This window comes from Aptenodytes patagonicus, chromosome 12, assembly GCF_965638725.1.
Source record: "Aptenodytes patagonicus chromosome 12, bAptPat1.pri.cur, whole genome shotgun sequence".
Lineage (NCBI taxonomy): Eukaryota > Metazoa > Chordata > Aves > Sphenisciformes > Spheniscidae > Aptenodytes > Aptenodytes patagonicus.
In genome coordinates, this window is record NC_134960.1 from 14,148,126 (window position 1) to 14,163,617 (window position 15,492).

The 15,492-nt window shown below is 38.3% G+C and overlaps 1 protein-coding gene across 1 annotated transcript in view; it reads left to right on the forward strand.

The window, feature by feature from the left end:
- Positions 1-13,446, forward strand: part of FABP6 (fatty acid binding protein 6) — a 48,971-nt gene extending 35,525 nt beyond the window's left edge. The window contains exons 3-6 of the mRNA XM_076350494.1: positions 9,058-9,162; positions 10,005-10,180; positions 12,122-12,211; positions 13,317-13,446. Of these exons, the coding sequence (XP_076206609.1) occupies positions 9,058-9,162; positions 10,005-10,180; positions 12,122-12,211; positions 13,317-13,370 (425 nt within the window). The 3' untranslated portion in view covers positions 13,371-13,446. The remainder of the gene's footprint in view (positions 1-9,057; positions 9,163-10,004; positions 10,181-12,121; positions 12,212-13,316) is intronic.
- The last annotated feature ends 2,046 nt before the right edge of the window (positions 13,447-15,492 follow it).

Sequence of the window (15,492 nt, forward strand, 5' to 3'; positions counted from 1 at the left end):
ATGTAACTGCTCGCTAAAGCACTTCGGGGTAAACTCAGAAAGAAGTCCTACTTAAGAGAAGGGGCAATGCTGGCACAAGTACAAACAGGCTTAGAATAACCATGCATTAATTTAAACTAGAAATTAAAAGGAGATTTTTACATACCAGGGAGTAAGCTGCCTGCTAGAGTAACAAAGACAAGAAATTGTATAGGGTGCTATCGTTTCTAGAAGAGACTGAAATGATAACAGAGATTTCCCTCCCAGTTCTTTGTTTTGGTGCTTCTGAGTCCAGGAGTGCTGATTTGATTTACTTGGGTGTTGGACTCTGAAGAGACAACAGGAAATAATGAGTTCAGAGAATTTGTACTGAGCCTTCAGCTTGCAGAAAATTTGTTCGGTGAACCTGAACCAGGCACACTTCACTAGCTCAATTAGCATGAGCATAATTCTGCTTTTCCTCTCCAGAACCTTGTTTACGATTATCAGTTTGGACTTCTTTATTCTTTTAATATAGATGATAAAGTATAACTCATACCATGATTACAGTGAGCATTTTTCAGTGGCATAGCCACCTTGTGCCGATATTCTACCAGCTGCTTGTTCTCTTCTCCATGCCAATACTTGCGTTATGCCAGTACAGCTGTTTGTGTGACCATGTGAAGAACTGGATCAGAGCACTGATCCAGCTGAAAAATACCTTTTCATTTTATCTTTGGTATTTTTAATTCTGTCCTGGTTTCAGCTGGGATAGGGTTAATTTTCCTCCTAGTAGCTGGTATAGCGCTGTGGTTTGGATTTAGTGTGAGAATAATGTTGTTGATAACACTCTGATGTTTTAGTTGTTGCTGAGCAGTGCTTACACTAGTCAAAGACTTTTCAGCTTCCCATGCCCTGCCAGCAAGAAGCTGGGAGGGGGCACAGCCAGGACAGCTGACCCAAACTGGCCAAAGGGCTATTCCATACCATGGGACGTCATGCTCAGTATAGAAACTGGGGGGAGTTGGCTGGGGGCGGTGACCGCTGCTCGGGGACTGGCTGGACATCGGTCGGTAGGTGGTGAGCAACTGCATTGTGCATCACTTATTTTGTATATTCCCCCCCCCCCTTCCTTTTCTGTCCTATTAAACTGTCTTTATGTCAACCCACAAATTTTACTCCCCCCCCCCCCCCCCCCCCCTCCCCCGGATTCTCTCTCCCATCCCACTGAGGGGGGGAGTGAGCGAAAGTCTGTGTGGTGTTTCACTGCCTGCTGGGTTAAACTACAACAAATTCAAATCAGACCCTTGCTCTGGTTGCTACACTACTGCATAAAAGGTTGTGCCAGCACAAAGCAGGAGGTGGCTCAAGAACAGCTAGGAATCACTTGAGCAATTTAAGCAGCACTGTCATGTCCTCAGGCTGCTCTCAGTCGCTGTGTGGTTTGTAGTCACTGCCAGCCCAATGAAAGGGCTACATGTTGTTGATGATGATGGTGCCATTCATCTTCCCCTCCTCTCTCGTACCTCCTGTTGTACTGGCAGGGCCTGACCATGCAATTGAGACAGTTCAGAGAACCACATCAGCTGAAAACTGATGAAACCACCTGAAAACTAAGCACTTCTTTTTTCTTTTTTTTTTTTCCCTTTAGGTTTAGTTTTCTGTCTTTTTAGTTGCCCAAACCAGACCTCAGCAGTCCCATTGAGGTAGCACTCAGAGATCAGGAACACCAATCAGGGGCAGCAGAACCAAACACTTCTTACAGAAGCTATGCCAGCTTGTACAGCTTGAATGAATTTGTTATCTTGCCCTCTGGAAACTACCTTTCTAGAGATCCAAACAGACTAAAGGTTTTTCTGATAGAGTGTTTTGGCAGGAAATTATCAAATGTCCTTTTAGGGAGTCCCAAGAATATTGGCTTTTTGGAAGATCTGTGCTTTCCTCCCCTGCAAATGTTTCTCTCTCTCAGCTTCTGGTAGGATTCTTTCTTTCCTGTTTTTGTTAGGCAGATCCTACCCATCAGAATGTCATAAGTGGGGCAAGGACAGGGTCTGTACTGTGTCACCTGTAGAAGTCCTGTAGAGCTGGCTGGTGCATTTCTGTTAAATATTTGGACTCTGTACAAGCATTAGCTTTTCAATAATTCAGCCACATCTTGTTGGTAATTTTCTGCTGCTTACGAGTTTAGAATAGTAACACCTAGTACGATACTAAATGGATACTTAATAAGGCAATATTATAATAGGACTCCCATGGAATTACACATTACATTAACAGCAAATGAGTTCATTCTGAATTCATTATGAATGATTACTCTGAATACCAAAGGAATTAATAATCATTAGCCATTTACTGTGGAGGGTTTCTGAATAATTGCCAGATACAGCTGTATTAAGAATTTACAAGCTTTCCTGATCAAGTTTCATTCTGAAAGAATCATTAAGTGTAACTTTCTTTTCACTGGAGAGTTCCTACTTTTATTCTGAATCTGTACTCCTTGTTCAATTGCATCCCGGTTCTAAAAGCACTTCAAAGATAGTCACTCAGCCTAGTTCATTCACTAATGGAATTACTTTCCTTATCTCCATTTTGTCTTTGAGTGTATCTCAGTTGGCTTTATACAACACATCTGAAAGGTTAATAAACTTTAAAGCACGCTGGGAGACATTCAAGGGCAGGGTGACTCCGACATGACAAAAAGAATGCAAAAGCGTTATATTTATGACTTTGTGGCAAGTAAATTCTGAAAGTAAAGATATCCAAGGCCTTTGATTTGGTTCCTGAAAGTTGCCTCTGTTCCTACTAGCATTTGAAGACTCAGCTGTTTTACATATCAGAGGTAGCTGACTTGGGAGACAGAGGGAATTAACTGCTCGCTTTAGATGAACTTTTCCTTTGGGTATAAGCTTCCACAAGAGTTTTACTTCTTTGACAACTTATTCATGCTAACTGTCTACAACAGCCACACAGTTGCAACTCATGTCATCCTGATAAATTCAAATACAGTGTTGAGCCTTCCTGCATAACTTCTCATTGTAACTAGTAGTTTGATTCCTGCCCATAGTCCTGACAATATATATTCAAATATGAGATTTGCCATGTGTTGATGTTAGACCAGTGATTCAGGTTTCAAAGTTAGGTAAGCACAACTGTGAATGCATGGTTTTGGGTTGTTTTGGGTTTTTTCCCACTCAGTGAGACAAATTCAGTGTAAAAAGCCTGTGCACCTTAGACCTTGCAGGATAAGGTTATGCCATTTCCTTGCTTTCTGCCTGCAAACAGTGCTGCTCCATCGAAGCATGCACACCCTTACTTGTGTTTCTCTGTGGCAGCTGAATCCACTCAGTGGGTTTCACAAATGCCAGCCTGCCACAAAGAGCATTTGCACATAAAGTTAAATTCATTAAATTGTGTTGAAGTGTTAGTTCAACTGTAGATGATTCCCACTGATTTCAGGGGAGCCAGCATTTGGCCTCTGATCTATAATGTGTAATTAAATCTGTATGAAGTAGTCCTGTGTGTTGTTCATTGCCAAGTTAGCAATACAGATGTATTTGTGTTTAAGCAAAGGCTAATACTGTATGATATTTCAGTGATGCCATAAACCAATACTTAGGAAATCATCTTCATTTAGAACTATGTCCCAAAATGGAACGTATGAAGATAATTGCTTGTATAAATACTGATGTATTTTTAGATATTATATAAATATAAATGATACATTTAACATGACTCTTACTGAGCTGATTATAACCAGCCCAGGGGGACTTTATTTTTTTTTTTACAGTTAGAGAACGAGGGGATTGGCGATTCATCTTGGAGATTCAGCTGTGGCATGGGGCTAGTTGCAAACACTGACATGCCGTAACTGAAGTCAGGTGTTTGCATGGGTGAGGTGGGGGCTCAGTTTAGGACATGCTGCCTGGCATACGGACCCTGACAGTTGGCCACCAGATGGCAGACACAGTCTCCTAAAGAATAATGATATTTTCTTTGACCTACATAAAGAACAACTACATCTTTCTCCATTGAAAATGATAGATAGTGCCAAGTACACTGAAGATAATGGCCACTTTCTGAAAGCTGTTTTCAGCTTTTACACCTGAAGCTTTTTATTCTTTTGCCTTTCTCTGTTATGATTCTCACCTTGTGCCAGGGAAATATCTTTTATTTTTCCACTGGTCTCAGTTATAGCTGTTAATTCAGTTGGATTTGAACTGAGTTCTGTTAAGCAGAATTATAACATAACCGAGGTTGTTTGCAGCAGTGTGCAGGCTCTACATTGTAGTAGTTGGAATGGATTAAATACATATAATGTGTTTAAAATACATGTATACATAGACATAGATAATTTTGTTTTAATTTATTCTTTTTTTTACTGGATAATTCTGGAGTTCTCTGCACCATTTATTTCAATGCTCAGCCCACTAAGGATGAAGCACTGCTGTAGAGGTATGCAAAAACAACATCACACGCTCACAGCTCTGAAGAGGCAGGAAAATCACAAATATTGTAAATGCAAAGTGTAAGGTCATTAAATGGATGCTGGTTTTAGCTGAAACTGAAGAGAGAGGGACTTGGATGACTAACCTTAGCAATTGTGCAAGTGACTGTAACTTCAGTAAAGTCAGAGGGCCTCCATTCCTTTATTCTTGGAATAAACATTGTCTTGACATGGTATTTGGAAGACTACTTAATGAAATTCTTCATTCTCCAATACACTATTGAATTTCATTACATTTTATAACAAAAAAGGCAGTAATGAAGATAAGGATTTATTTCAGAATAAGTGAGCAGAAACATGGGTGCAAATTCACAATGCACACAAAAACTCCTCTGCACAGACAGATACAGATGACGGCACGTTTGCTCAAAACCTGTCCTGGAACTCTCACGTACAGCGTAGCGTACAACTCCTTGGAGGTGAATAAACTCATACTTAGTGTGTGGCAAGAGTGACCCACCCAGTCAAATAGTTATTCATTGGTAATTTACTGTACTATACTCTGGCTCTATGCCTACCACATTCGAACTGCAGGCAAGCTCTAAGTATTGCATAGTTGTGTAGACGTCAGCATTTTTATATCACATCACAAGAAAGCTATCAATATAATTTGATCTTTAGAGAGAGAGAGAGAACATAAAAGCTCAAGTACTGTTCATATAATCTGATTATCTTTTTCCTGTTTCACAGAACTGTGGTGTTTTTCTTATCCAGTTTGATCTATCTTCCAAGGTCCCTGTGGTGTTACTACGCCGGTGGTATTGTCTCCCAATAAGTTTTAAGTAAACACAAGAGTTTATGGCTTGAGTTCAGTTACCTTCTTCACAGGGTTGTGCATGTCTCTGGAACACTGAGAGCCTGGTGCAAGACAGAGGCCTTCAGTGCTCAGCTAACCTGAGGACAGACTCACTGGTCACCCACTCCCCAAAAGCACAGTTGGGGCTGGACACTGGTTATCTTTCAGTATACACAGAGCCACATGGAGATGGCAAGTATCTTAACTAGAGCCTTGCTCAGCCAGTTGTGCTAAGCAGCTGTAAAGATTCTCACAGCCCATCAGTGGAGCAAGTATAAAACTCCCTGGGTGACTGTTTGAAAGTAATTGGTCGCTCAGAGCTCTCGTCATTTGCTTCTGAGGGCTTGTTTATTGTAAGAATGTTTAAATTAATGTGCCATCCTCTGGACACAGGGTTAATGCCTGGACTTAGGATTTCTTACTAGCTGCATCATCCATTCACTATATCATAAGCTCTGATAGGTCACTTTTTCTCAGTGTTTAAGCTTTCTCATGTATGAAATAGGCTTGATGATACTTTCCTCTAAATGGTATTTTCGAACCTGTGTATGACTGAAATTGCTAGGGGTTTTGCCTCTATTAATGGCATAGAGTTTACACTGTTCCAGCTTAACTGGTATCTACTTAGCTTTACCATAGCAATAAGAACTGAGGCTTCTACATATGTGCAACCACTTCATTGTTTTCCATGCTAATGCTGTTTTTCTTTATATAGATAGGGCCTAAGCATCTGGGTCCAGCTGATAAAGTAAGTTTCCTTTTCAGTTGTCTGCTCCTGCACAATTGGTCATTGAGTTCAGCAATCTTGGGATTAAGCTGAACGAGTTTTAATTAAAAAACTAAAAGTGTCAAATATGGTTGCGGGACAGTCAGAATCATTTTACAGACACTTTTATATCAAAAGTGCAAAGGAAACACTAGCAGTGAAACAAGTTTCTCTGTTCCTTCCCTGACTCTTATGTATTTGTAATTGATACAGAAACTCCCAGTTTCATACTTTTCTCCCACACTCCTGTGTTTTGAATGCTAATCACAGGACACAGAGAATGTTCACAGAGGGAAGGTATACGGCTCTCTTTTATTTCAAGTATGGAGACATCCTTTTAATTGCATGCAGACAGCAGATGGTATGGCTTTTGTGGTGTCATGAGCTCTAGCACAATATACTCAGCCACTGCACAGCATGGTACGATTTAAAGCTGAGTAAATATGGGGAGAGTGGAGGGTTAGGGGTGGGAAAGCAGTAATTCCTAGGACAGTTGTTCCATTTTTATTTTACAAATTGTCCATGATTTTGTTATGCTTCACTCTTGTTCACTTTCTGCATCTGTTTTAGAAAACTGCTTTCCTGCCAGGAACATACACCCAAACAAATAGTTTTAAAAGGATTGTTGTCAACTTCAAAAACCACATCTCCATTTGAAAGTTTTATGTTTTCTTTCATAAGAAGATGTAAGATTTTGAAGTTACTTTTTCTCAGACTTCAGAAGAGGAAGTAGCTAAAAAACCCCCCAGAAATAATATAAATTCCCAACTAATAAACATGAGGTAAGATCTTTTCCAGTCCACAGGTATAATCTCTCACGAAACTGACTCTGAATTTTCTGAAGCTTTTTCTGGTCAGAAAATTCTTTTCCATTAGAAGTCCCCTTCTCGCCTGATTCAGACTTTTCACCCATCAATCAGTATGTTATTCTGGAATCCCTCTCATTTTTCCCCTGTAAGGAAAAGTTTTGAAACTGCAAAAGTTTTCCTAAGACAGGAAATGTTTTCCTATTCAAACCTCGTATGCCCTGTGTATCCTGTAGTTGGTTTAAAGGCTGTATAACTTAGAGCCAGCAGAGGCTTTGCATAAAAGAAAGCAGCTTAGTAAGTAAAATAAAAAAATAATACAAATTAGAAAGGATTGTTTTCATTGAGTTGCAACATACCCTGACAAGTAATATGCCATTAAATATATATGTATATATAGCAAATATATTTAAGTAAGTTTAATAAAACCTTAAACACCACCCCCCCCCCGGCAGATACTAATTTAAGGAGTTATTGTGCACACTGGTATGCTGTGAAAGAACAGTTGGGTACAGGCTGTCTTATTTCTAGCTCCTCTTGAATTCAATGCAGGTATAACATAATCTACATCCAGTCCCGAATCTGTGAGGCTACATCAAGACACAGCCAGTATGTGACCATACGAGAGAGGACCCGTAGGAGGCCGGATTCATTAAGAGGCACCATTCTGTCTCAGCTCAGTAGAACAGCTTGCAAACTACACTACGCTCTCCAACATGCAGGATTTAGAGCACAGGCTGAGGGAGTGTACAACTGACTGTGTGAACTCAAAGACAATGTTATTGGTAATAAAACTGTTAGATGTAGCAATGCTTCTGATTTGTATAGTTTTACTGTAATGATGTACCATGATTTATGATATTTAACATTTTACTGAAGTTTCATCCCATTACTGAAGTTTGTCTCATTCTCTGATAGAGTGGAGTATGAATAAGTCTGTTAAGTAGAAATACAGAAATGGTTACATAGAATACATTAATTTGAAAGTATAACAAGGAGAGCAGTGGTGAAGTTTAGTGGACCTTTGTTTTCCATGTTTTTAATCACCCAGCCTGTGTTCCTGTTCTTCTGATCAGTTTCTTGACTCTAAATAGATATGTTCTTGCATTACCATGTGGGATTAAATTCATTGCATTTAAGAAATGGAACCCACATATTATATGTGTTTTGCATACAGCAAAATTGTTGAACGCTGTTATATATTTCTCCAGACTTTTATAAAACCAGGGAAAAGTAGATTTTCAGTTCCTTCCCAAATTTATTACTTTAATAAAATAAAATGCCAATCTATGACACCATTTTCACATAAATCTTAGGAATGTTTTTGTTCAGATTAAAAGAAGTTGGTCTGTATTCTCAGCCAGTGGAGCTATGCCAATACACAGCAGCTGGGAATTTCCTACCCTGCTATCTGTGTGTGGCAATGGATTCATTAGGCATAGGACATCTCCTGTATGCATTCTAAATTACCCAGCAGACTCTCTGACTTTTAACATATGGTTATCTTACATAAATCAGAGCTCTGCTTTTCCACAGTAAGTATATTTTTTGTACTTTGTGCAAACATTTGCTAAGAAATGCAAAGCACTATTTGTCTCTTGATATTAAATACGGTATGGGAACATGGTGCCACAGACTAATCTAATGTCCTTTACATCCAAGTAGTGTAAAATATTTCATAATTCTTTTTTCTGTGTGGAGATAAGGTAAGAAAGACATGTGCAGGTGCAGTAATTTACCCAGAATCTTGTCATTGCCCATATCCTACCAGAATTACTTAGGAATCTGTGCAGCTTGTTTCTTATTTTCATATTTTAACTAATATATGGTATGCTTCCAAATACAGCAAGGCTGTGATCTCAGGACACTGCTTTGAAGCTGTTTTCTCCCTGTTTCATTATAACGTATTTAACATTATTCCATCCTGATTGCAAAATCAGTGGAATCTCCAAAGTAAAAATATATCACTTTGCTTAAATACGCACTAAAACCAAAACCGAGCTTTTGTCCTTGATTTCTGCTGATCTCCAGATTATTGTCAAGGACGTATAATTGAATTATAACCTTGCTTTTCATACAGGTCAATGGCATCCACACTAGTGACTCACACAGATCATAAAAGTATATTTCCAAGGGGTGTGGGTATAGGTGGGCTGAACAGCTTGGGCTGGTTTATAAAAACGAGGGCCTCAAGCCATCTGCGCTTATCCATTCTTCTTTGTTCCAGCTGCTATTCTGCTGTACCAGCCACATCACCAGGGCAACATGGCATTTGCAGGCAAATACGAATTCGAAGGCGATGAGAACTATGATGACTTTGTGAATAAGATTGGTAAGTGTGTTTTGGGGTGTAAGTCAGTCTTAAAGGTTTTAAATTACTTAAATATGGTTTTAAAAAAAAAAAAGGTTTTTTACTGAAATGTGCCGAGATCAACAGGGGCTAAGACTGGTAGGAGTGCTCTGCACTTCAGCAAGGAGATTTAGTTTTCATTCTTCTAAGAAGCACTGTCAGCTGCAGGAAGTATTATTCCTTTTCAGTGGCAGCAGAACGAAGGGCCAAGATGTATGCAGTATAATGATCATGAAGATCACTTTTTCTGTCCTTAGTATTCATTGGTGGGAGTATAAATTTAGTATGAAAATGCTTGTCAAACTCTTACACAGGAACAGGTTTCTGTGAATGCTTTCAGAAGACTGTGCAAACCTGTTTCAGATTACCCTGCAAAATCTCTTAGGGACACTATGATCTGTGTGCATAAGTTCAGTGCTTGTGTTCATTTATTTAAAAAGCAATAGCAAATAGGTATATGCAGCTATATAGCAAAGGCACCAAGTTCATACACATTAAATGTGTAGATTAAGTAGAAGGGAATATTTATATATACTTTGTTTCTATACATTTATTCTGTGTATCGTTTCTCAGGAAAAAGAATGCAAGACCAAAACTTATTATTTTAGCAAATGCATTGATGTACCTGTATCTTCCTTTATACCAGTAATTTAAACTCAGAGCTTTGATACTGCTGTAAAAAAAAAGAAAAAAACACAAAACAAAACAAAACCAAATCAGATGCTCAGACACCAATGTCTGAGAACAAGCATACCATTAGCACGCTTCAATTCAAATACAGCTGGTAGGCTATTAGATTTGATAAACTGTATGTTTCTATTAAGGTCTCCCCAGTGACAAGATTGAAATGGGAAGGAATTGCAAAATAGTCACTGAGGTGGTGCAGAATGGAAATGACTTCACCTGGACACAGCATTTCCCAGGAGGCCGCACCACGACCAACACATTCACAATTGGCAAGGAAGCAGACATGGAGACAATGGGTGGTAAAAAGTTCAAGGTAAATTAATTTAGCTCTTAAGTTCTATGCTGTTTCAGTTTTTTAATGTAGGGTGAAAATCAAATCTGTCTCAAGGACATCTTCCTTAAATTGTTTTTTTCATCTGTCATAGTTTAGAAACATATGATTTTTTCCCCCCATTTCTTGATGCCCCTAGCAAAATACCTAAACCTGATTTTAAAGAGAGCTAGAGCTTCAGAACTGTACATACTAATAAAGAACGAGGGTAGAGTGTCAAGTATCTACTGGTGTCGCAGCTCAAGTAAACACAGTGCTCATTAAAACGCTAAAGAGCTGGTTGGCAGCTGTGTCATTGTCCAGCACCATACAGCAACTGCAGCACACTGAGGCGAGTGCTATGGTCCCTAGCTCTGCCCATGCCTGTCAACAGTGCTCACCTTTTGAAGTCACCTGTGCCTGAGCCTTAAACAAAAGACTGTGTAAAGTGAAGGGAAAAAAAAATACCTCTGTGTCCTCCTTCTTGTTTTAAGTACAGAGCAACTTGCAACTTAAGCAGCGTCTAGTGAGAGGGAAGATTACACAATATTGATCTGCTCCTGTCATGGACAAAACTTTGATACAAAACCTGCTGTAAAATGGTTGCTTTACTTACCTTATTAATTTTTCATCTATTTAAAGGGATAAGACAGTTTGGGACAGCTAAACTCTGCATTTGTGAGGTGTCCAGAACTCTACAATAGATTACTGGATAAATGTTTTATACAGATTGAAGAGACAGGAAAACCAGCAATTGCATTAGGGAGCTGTGACAAACTGAGAATAGCAACAGCATTGCATGATTTCCAGAATGCTTTTTTAGTCATACCTTTCTGATTATGAGAGGAAAAAAAACACGTCTTTGGCTTTGAGAAATCTTTGTGAAACCTAACAAATAGAATAAGACACAATTCTACTTGGTCAGTTTATTGCAAATGTAACAATTTTGAAATATTACAAATTCTATTCTCTTCTTTTTGGCCCAGGGCACTTCAGCAGTCCAAAGCCTATTAAGTAGCCAAAGATGGAGGCAGAGTAAATGACTCTCAGCAGAGAAATCACTGCCTTTTAGTATAGTGTCACTAAACAAGACAAACTAGTAAGATGGTTTCCTCTTATCTGGTAAAAAATGTCCACTCATCCCTTCATTTTGCAAATTACTTTTTTCTCCTCTAAATATGACTGGCTCATCTGCCTTTATTACTAAAAGCATAGGCAAGACCGACTAGTTATACAGACAAGACTGATTTTGTGGTGGAACTACATATCTAGTTTTGGCAGGCAGCTGAGCTGCTGTAGTATTTGTGATCTTCATAGTAGCATCCTGGCATAATTCTTCCATACAGAAGCAGCTCTTATAGCTATTGGCACATATTATAGTATAAAGGTGTGACTGCAGACCATGCAGTTATGTTCACCTATACTTAAATGAGCAAGATGAGATGAATTCTAGTGTAGTTAGAGGTATGAAACTCAGGATCTAGGGTAAAGATTCACATCACTTGTCCACAGTGACTTTTGTGCTGCTTGCAGGCAGGTTATTAGTATCTGAGAATGCTACTTCATACAATCATGCCTTTTACTTCACTGTCAAAACAAGAGAACCACATAAAACACTGAGGACTGAATGAGAATCATAGTCAGATCATTTTTAGAGCTATGAAGGAATATTGTCTGATTTATTGTGTAGATATGGAACTTGCATGTATTGTTAGATGAACATTTTTCTACTTCAATTGTGAACATTTAAGAACTAAGGCACAAGGATTTTAGTCTTGTTCATAAAGCTGCATGTGTAATACACAATTTCTACTTTTTTTAAAAGTAAAAACTTTAAGCATCAGGTGTACAGGTGTTTACAGTGTGTCTTATAATATAAATGCCAGTAACCCCAGGCAACATTAAACCTTTCTCTATTACTCATTAAACCTTACTCTATTACAGGCAACTGTTAAAATGGAAGATGGGAAAATAGTAGCTGCTTTTCCCAACTATCATCATACTGCAGAGATTTGTGGAGGAAAGCTAGTAGAGGTGAGTTCTCAAATATCCAGATTAGTGTATGAAAAAAAAAAAAAAAAGAAAAAACCAAACCTCTAGAGCAGCAGGCTTAAAATTTTAAGTTTAGAAAAGATCTTTATCTAAAGTAAAGCAAAACTATTAAATAAGTTTTTCCTTCACTCTAGATAATCTTCTACAATTTTGTGCATGTTTAATCCAAAACCTCAATGAACAAGCTTTTAATTATATATTTTTGATAAATTTGAAATGTAGATTTTACATCTTAGGCACAGACACACAGTTTTATAGCTATAAGACTGGAATGTTCAGACAAATATTCCCAATTTGCCCTGTCTTTGTATTCACTGTGCCTGTGCCTCAAGAATAGAAAATAATTTATATAAAACTTTTTACCTACTACTTACATGTTTCTATAAAGTTATTAACCTTGTTTCATTCTTAGAAAACTATCCAGCTGCAAGTCCTCACAGAATTTCTGTAGAGCCTTATTTCCTTAGTCTTACCAAAGAAAAAACAAAACACAAGAGAGGTTGGATTTCAAGTAGTATCCTATTTTATCAACGAAATGGCAACATAGGTTTGGAAGATTACTGAAACTACAATACTTATAGTAAAACTTGTAAAACAAATAGGATTGTCAAACATCATGATTTCTGAGTCTCAAAAATTTTCCTGAATTGACTTATGTCTGTGCCAGTTACCTATGTCTGAATGCATCTTCAACAGAGACTAACCAGAAGTAAGTTACTCTGTGGATCAAGAAAGGACACTCACCCTCCCTGAAAGTAATAGTGTCAATCATTTATTGCTTTTGGTGAACAATTATCTCACTTGTCTGAAACCCTGATAACTTGGAGTTGGTAAAGCCATGTCTAACGCAGGATACGTTTAAGTTATCCCTAAACCCCTCTTTAGAAGTTGTGTTTGTTGTGTAAGAACGTTTTTGCGCTCTGTATTTCAGAGTTGACAAGGACATTCAGCTTATCTTCTACCAAAGGGTAAATGTTGCTTCAGTAGAGGACAGACTCTGTGAGCCAGTCAGCAGGTCTTTTCATCTGTGACACTGAAGCTCTAATTACACTGTTCAACCAAATTTTTGGTTTGTTCTTTTTTCCAGACTTCTATTGCTTCTGGTGTAGCCTACAAAAGGACCAGCAAAAGGATTGCTTAAGGCAGTAAAGCCAGTCTCTTCCAGCGCACTGAAAAACAAACAACAGTACAAATAAATAGAGTGCTGATTGTCTTTCCCTCTCTCTTTGTATGAATTGTTTTTCAGAGTAGTGTTATCCTCAACATTAATGCTTACCCCATTCCTAAAGATCCGACAAATACTCAGAAAATCAGAATGCAAAAATCAGAAGATGCAACAAAGCACTTAATGATGGTGCTCCAGTCTAAGTATTTCAGGATATGATACATTTCAGGTATCTTGCATTAAAAAAAGGCTTTTAATTACTTTTTATATTTTTTCCTCAATAGAGATTGCTAGGCTTTCTGGCTGCAACAAGGGTTCATCCAGGCTCCATCAGTTTACCCAAAACAGGCTGCACCTGTCTTATGACCAGGTGTTGGCTCAATATATTACTTACTCTGTTTCCAAGGCAAAGCATAATGCTGAACTCTAATTAGAGAAACATGAGTCAAATCTGAAACCTGTTCAATCCTGAGACATTCTTTTGGTACTTGCAACAAACAGATCTACCGATTTAACAGAATTTTGTTGAAATTCAGCCTCTTCAGTTATATGAAGTCATATTGGGAAGTAATAAGGGATCTTTTCAGGTTTACTCCTCATTTCAGTTCAAGTCAGCTCGTACGTTCCTCTGCAAATAATAATGTGCCATCTTAGAACATCTGGATTTAGAATGTGCCCATCATATGCAACATTTAACCAACTACACAGAATGACCTGTAGAGTTAGGCACAAGTAAGCACTGGGCAAGTGTTACATGAAAATAAAGCTCATACTAGAACTAAGGGATGGTGGGGTTTTGTTTGAGCCATTCACACCCACAAGAACCTGCTCTGAAGATGATGCTGATAGCTGGCGATCCCCTGCTTTGAAAACGAAATGGAACCAGCCACCACTAATTCCAGTTCTAGAAGCAACTACATTTAGTGTTGTGCAACTGGCACATTTTGTTTTCACATTCTGCATGTGATCAAGTAACTCCCTGTTATACAGACAACAATGCTTTGAAAGGAAGGGTGGGATTTTTATCTAGGCTCTCTAGAAAGCATGTAAAGGGTGCTTTCACATAGAAAAAAAAGCATTGCTGCCTTTTCAACTGGAGGACATTCTTTAGGCTTGTCTTGAAATGGCAGTACAGAGAGCAAAATAAACACTCTTTAAAAAAAAAAAAAGAACTTGTGCAAAATTATCACTAAGAATCCATCAGTGTTTGGCCCACATTTGCTAGTATCTAGACTTTGCAGTAAAAAATAGCACTAAGCTAAATTTTATTAAGCAACATCTGTACACTTTACTGATGAGCTGATTATAATAATCAAAGAGCATTATATCAGCTTTGTTCGCTACAGTGTGTAAAACTTGCTAAAACAAAAGGATCAAACAGCGGCTTTGACAACTTTGCAAACACCAAGTTGTGGCTTTCTCACAAGTAGGGAGATGGTAGTAGTTTCCCTTTCCTGTTTAAAAAAGCAGGAAGCTGCAGCTGTAAGATTTAAGTAAGTTCATTTTAACCTTTGATGCCTGATCAATATTAGCAGACTTTTTTCCACCCGTATCCCTGCTGCAGCTCTCATCAGGACTCAGTAATACAGTTTTTTAACGTTGGCTTTCTCATTTGTTCAGTTACATCTGCAATGTCCTCCCATGTAAGGGGGTAACTAGTGCCATACCCCATTTTGTATTCCTAGCCATGTTTCGCTACATTTGCTTTCGCAGCAGCCTTTCTTACTTCAAAAGTCTGCCAGGGAAATATGAGTTAATCAGCATGTAAAAATTCTGATCTATGACTATGCTGCAACTAACAGCATCAAACAGCACAAGCACAGGGTGTAAAGTTTTGCATCCATTTGTTTAAAAAATAACTCAGCTTTGCATGCACCTCTGCAGCTCCCTCCAAAAGTAATTGTGGCAAAAAGTCTTCAGAAAAGTGTCTTTAGGTTGGCTGAACTCTTTTACATTCACTCTTCTTGAGGAGGTATGTTTTCACAAAAGAAAAAAGTTAGTCACATGAATGAAAAAGTATTTACCTGGAAATTAAAATGTGTGAAATTGCCACCAACATTTAAAGCATTCTGGAGAGAACTGTCAATTGAAGCAGTAT